The sequence below is a fragment of the Diadema setosum genome, chromosome 18 (genome assembly GCF_964275005.1).
Source record: "Diadema setosum chromosome 18, eeDiaSeto1, whole genome shotgun sequence".
In the NCBI taxonomy this organism is placed as follows: Eukaryota; Metazoa; Echinodermata; class Echinoidea; order Diadematoida; family Diadematidae; genus Diadema; species Diadema setosum.
The window spans coordinates 3853030-3858740 of record NC_092702.1 but is presented as its reverse complement, the minus strand read 5'-3'; the positions used below and the strand labels follow the sequence as shown (position 1 = coordinate 3858740).

At 47.4% G+C, this 5711-nt stretch overlaps 1 protein-coding gene across 1 annotated transcript; it reads right to left on the bottom strand.

Annotated features, from left to right (window-relative positions):
- Positions 1 to 1276: 1276 nt before the first annotated feature.
- Positions 1277 to 5311, bottom strand: LOC140241931 (uncharacterized). Its single transcript, XM_072321677.1, has one exon. The coding sequence runs from the start codon at positions 5309 to 5311 to the stop codon at positions 1277 to 1279; it is 4035 nt and encodes a 1344-aa protein (XP_072177778.1).
- Between the last annotated feature and the right edge of the window lie 400 nt (positions 5312 to 5711).

Genomic DNA, 5711 nt, shown 5'->3' with positions numbered 1-5711 from the left:
AAACGGTGGCTCTCTCCCTGGAACCCTAAACACCCTGTTAATTTGATAACATGATACCTCCCTTATAATTTGTGGTCTTTGGTTATTCCTGATTCTATTCATATAACTTCAACAAAACATATGATTGTATATTCCATCATATTAACATTGATTAGCCACACATAATTTCCATAATAATGTTTCACCATGGATCATTATCTTTCATTGTTGAATAGGGGTGATTAATCAGCCCATTAAAATCTAAGCGTTGTTCTAATTCTCTATTTTAACAATGCAATTAAAATTCGGTTTGACATACAAACATCACACATACAATACAATATCGGGAATTACATAGGAACTTACAAGGCATAAACAACTTCAATTAAATGATCGTGTACTTACAACAGTTGTTGGTGTTTACACTCGAATCCTCCTAGATTCTCTTCTGGACGGTCAGGCTGTCCAAGCCGAAATGCAACAATCCCTGAATCACACTGATTCCAAATAACACTCTGCTACTCTCTAACTTCGCAATCTCGAAGTAACGTAGCCTGGTCCTGAGTGTTCCGCAAATAATGTGGCATCTGAATTTCATGCCCAAACACTGCATATTTATACATTTGTTGGACCATAGGTCTCCATGTAAAATTAATTAAATGAAGTGACTTCCTAGAAAGTTTTCACAGAAGTCCTGCCCCCTTTTCTTATTGGTTGGCGTTTTCTGTCTGTCAAAACTTTCCTGAGTATCTCAATTTGCATTGGTCAGCCTCTGCTTGACGTCACCACTTCCTGTCTACAGAAACCAAAATTCTTTGAAGTGGTCCTGTTTTGACCTAGCTAGAAACTTGTGTTTGACGTCGTCAATGACGTCCACATACCAGATAGTATGAGGCATACTACCAGGGATACCCTTTCCTCGTATTTTGACGTCATGTAGGGTTTACTCACCCCAAAACATTTAATTCCACATCACTCTCTTTTACTTTGATTGTGCATCGCAACATCTCCTTATATGGTTATTTTGATGCAAGCTTCTGTCTTTAAAGCTGCACTTCTTTTGTAACCATTGCGATAACATCAATTTCTTACATGAGCTACCTAATAAACAGTAGTACAATGAGACAAAATATTACGTGACAAATACAAAATATGTCATATCCTGACACGACCCCCCATTTCAAGATAGTACTACTATCTATAATAGTATTTTCACGTATGAAACTAATTTGTCCGTACATACACATGACAATATCAACATTCGATAATCCCCTCGCTATGGGTAAACATGCCCCTCTTACTCTGGACATCGGCTAAGGAAGTCTGCCCCAACGTTATCTGTTCCCTTGACAGCGGTCACGTGGTAGCGGTAGGATTGGAGGGCAAGTGCCCAGCGCAAGACTCGGTTGTTTTGCAACTTAGCCTTGGCAATGTACATGAGGGGACGATGATCCACCTCAAGTTCAAACTCTCTCCCATATAGGTAAACATCGAACTTTTTTACTGCCCATGCAATTGCGAGGCACTCTCGCTCTATGACGGCATACCGTCGCTCTGTGTCTGACAACTTCCGGCTGATGTATGCGATAGGGAACTTCTCTCCCTCTACGCGCTGCATCAGTACTGCGCCGATGCCTACGTCAGACGCGTCGGTCGCCAGTATGAACGGGGATTCATGGTCTGGAAGATGGAGTATGGGGGATGAAGTCAGTCGGGACTTCAGCGTGTTGAACGCCTGCTCTTCCAGGGGTCCCCAATCTACGCGGTTGGCTCTGTCTTTCTTTGTTAAGTCCGACAGCGGTGCGGCGATAGCTGCGAAGTTGGGTATGAACTTGCGGTAATACCCAGCTAGCCCTAGAAACGCGCGTACCTCCCGCTTTGTTTGCGGCACCTCCGCCTGCAAGATCTGCTCTACTTTCTCGGGGTGAGGCTTCAGCGTGCCGCCACCTACGACATGCCCTAGAAAGTCGAGCGTCTTGAAGCCCACATGACATTTACTTGGCTTCGCGGTCAACCCAGCATCTGCAAGCCTCGAGAGTACAGCTTGCAAGGAATCCAAGTGTTCTTCCCAGGTCTCGGAGAACACAAGGATATCGTCGATGTAGTTCACTACATTGTCGAGTCCAAACAGCACTTCTCGCATCAGCCGTGAGAAGGTAGCTGGTGCATTCACCATACCAAACGGCAGCACGGTGAAGTGAAACAGGCCTTCAGCGGTGACAAATGCTGTTTTCTCCTTATCAGACTCGGCCATGGGTATCTGCCAATACCCCTTGCTGAGGTCGAACTTCGAGAAGTACTTACCTCTTGACAGCTTCGCCAGGAGAGTGTCAGCAATCGGAATAGGTTCTGGATCGAACACAGTTATAGCATTCAATTTGCGGTAGTCGATGCAAAATCTGTTACTTCCGTCCTTCTTTTTCACTAGTACGATCGGTGACGCGTACTTGGATCGTGATTTCTCTATCACGCCCATCTTCAGCATTTCGCTCAATTCTGCTTTTACCGCAGCTTGCATAGATTGTGGTAGGGGATACGGCTTGCTTACCACGGGGTCAGCGGTAGTGAGTGTCACTGAGCATTCCATCGCGTTTGTTCGCCCTGGTACATCGGTTAATTGTGCATCGAACTGATTTAGCAGATCGGCTACCTGCGCTGCTTGTGACTCAGTAAGTTCCGCATCTATCACCACGTCGGCCACGCTCTCATTCTGCGATAAGGCGGGCAGTCCTATGCACGGTCGATCGAGATCGGATTCGACCTCTTCTTCGACTACGGAGATGGCATTCGCTTGGACTTCATTGTCCCTACTTCGCGCACGGTCAACATACTTCTTCAAGAGGTTAACATGGTAGGTCTTGACCTTGCCATTGACCTCCACTCTCACATCACATCGCCCTAGTGTGCCTGTGACCGTATATGGTCCCTGCCATTGCATCAGGAGTTTGCTTGCGCTCGTTGGCCTCATAATGAGCACTTTATCGCCAACCTCAAACTTCCTGTCACGCGCCTTTGCGTCATAGTACTTGGCATATCTTTTCGATGCGCGCTTGAGCTCCTCATGCGCCACTTTGCAAGTCTCCTCGAGTCTCGCTCGTAGGTCCACAACATACTCGTATGTTGTTTTGACCTCTTCGTCGACTGTTTCCGCTTCCCAGATTGTCTTAATCAGGGAGAGAGGTCCACGTACAGTCCTACCATACAGCAGCTCAAACGGACTAAAGCTAAGGCTAGCTTGTGGTACCTCCCTATACGCGAACAACAATGCCGGTAAATAACGGTCCCAATCTTTGGGTCGCTCTGCACTCATTCGTCGCAGCATGGCTTTGAGAGTTCCATTGAATCTCTCAACCAACCCATTGCACATGGGATGGTACGGAGTTGTGTTAAGCTGCTTTACGGACAGCAAACGCCCTAACTCCCTCATTAGCTCAGAAGTGAACTGCGCCCCTCTATCAGAGAGAATCTCGTCTGGCAAACCTAAGCGGCTAAACATCTCGACAAGCGCCTCAGCCACTCGCTCGGTTTCAATGCTCTGTAATGCAATAGCTTCTGGGTAGCGAGTTGCATAATCGACCAGCGTCAAAACATACCGATTCCCACGATCGGTCTTGGGGTCAAAAGGTCCTACGAGGTCAATCGCCACGCGCTTGAACGGAGTATCAATGAGCGGCATGCTCGCGAGCGGCACGCGACCCACGCTCCCCTTATTCACGGTGCGCTGACAGATATCACATGATATGCAATATCGCCGGACGTCATCTCCCATACCTGGCCAATAGAAGCTTTGCTGTAATCGGTCGAGTGTTTTCTGCGTTTTTAGGTGCCCAGACATTATGCCATCATGGGCAAGCGCCATTAATCCATCACGGTATGCGCTCGGTACGGCCAATTGTCGAACTGGCTTGCCATATTCCAATTTTGTAGATTGGAATTCGCGATAGAGCAGGCCTCGATGCACGAGAAACTTGCTCTCATTTCCTTTGCTTGTGGTCGTTTTCTGACCACTCTCTGCTGCTCGCCAAGCCTTCGCAAGCGTCGGGTCAGCCTTTTGCGCTGCTTCATACTCACCTTTACTCGTCGCGAGTGAGAGTGCACTTGCTGTCGGCAGTGGTTTGAGGGGTTTCGCACTTTGCGCTTTCTGGCCACGTGTCTCTACCGCCCCTCCCTCGGATGATTCAACCATCTCTTCCTCCTTTACCACTACCTCGTCACTATCAAGTGACCACTGTGGATCGGGATTATTTTGGTCCCTGACCCCGGGAATATTCCCCAAAATAAGCTCATACATTGGGTCTTCCATAACCAGAGCTTCCACTTCCCCAGTGTAGAAAGGCGTGTCTACCCATACCCTACCAATGGGGAATTCTCTGACAGTCCCGTCTATCAAAACCACCCTCTTCTTCTGCCCTGCAACAATCTGAGGGGTTCTAACAAACACTGACTTTACTACGGCTGTACTACAGCCACTGTCCCTTAGAACGGACACTACATGCCCTCCTACTTTTCCCTGAAGAACAGGCATGTTCACACCTGATGGTCTGACTCCCGAAGAGCATCCTGCCTCGAGAAGGGGTAGTTCATCCCCCGAAGCTAGCTTCACATACGAGCCCGGCTGTCTTGCCGTTTCATATCTAACGGTGTTAGCCTCAATACAGGCAGCCCCCTTTCGGTCCTGACTAGTCTTCTCCTCAAACCCCTTCATTTCATCCAAAGCAGCAGCCCGGTTTGGTCTCGGACTATTCGTTTTGGCCTGGCAGTTTCGAGCCAAATGACCTGCCTTCCCACAAACATAACAACCACTTGACCCCTTATTTCCTTGTGGGCCACTGAATTTGGAAGCCAAATGACCCTGACTTTGGCCCTTGTCAGGTCGCTTTTGGTCTTTGTAGGAGTGGTTCTTTTGTTCCTTATGGGGGTGGGCCTGACTGTATTGATCCGCTAGCTTCGTCATTTCATCTAAGTTTGCCGGATGTCTCTCGCGGACAAACTGCTTTAGCTCTTTCGAGCTCCTGGCATAAATTTGATCCATTATCATCAGTTGAATTAGGTCATCAAACTCAGCCCTAAAACCAGCTAACTCTAACCAACGCAAGAGATAGCGCTTCAGCCTCTCGGCTAACTGACTGTGAGTCTCGCCAGGCTCAACCTGCGAGCTCCTGAATTTAGCTCTAAATCCCTCTTCATTCAACTCATACCTTTGGAGTAAGGCGGCCTTTAATTCATCGTAATCATTTGCAAGTTCTGACGGCATTCGGGAATACACTTCCAGGCCTTTGCCCGTCAACAGTGTACTGAGGGGTAGGGCCCACTGAGTTCTGGCCCATCCCATACTCTCAGCGTATCTCTCAAATCTGCATAGATAGGAATCTAAGTCATCTGTTTTCTCATTGAAAAGAGGTAATTTTACCTTTTTCATGCCATTACTAGGAGAATCATTCCTAGGTCTGGCTGCTGCAATTTGCAGCTCCAGCTCTTTCATTTCTTTCAAATGTTCCCTTTCTTTTTGTCGTTCCTCTCTTTCCTTTTGTCGTTCCTCTCTTTCTTTTTGTTGCTCCTCTCTGAGCTTTTCTTCCTTCAAGTCTAGTTTCTCCTTTTCATCCCTAGCAAAATCGACCAATTCCTTGCCTGTCAGCCCTGCCTCCTTCCCCACTTTTATGAGTTGAGAATACACATCCATTGCAATGTACAGTCACGTTACTATAGCAACAATCACTCCAATGTAATCTGAC

Coding starts and splice junctions, on each gene's coding strand:
- LOC140241931 (XM_072321677.1), bottom strand. CDS start 5,311: ATGGGATGGGCCAGAACTCAGTGGGCCCTACCCCTCAGTACACTGTTG.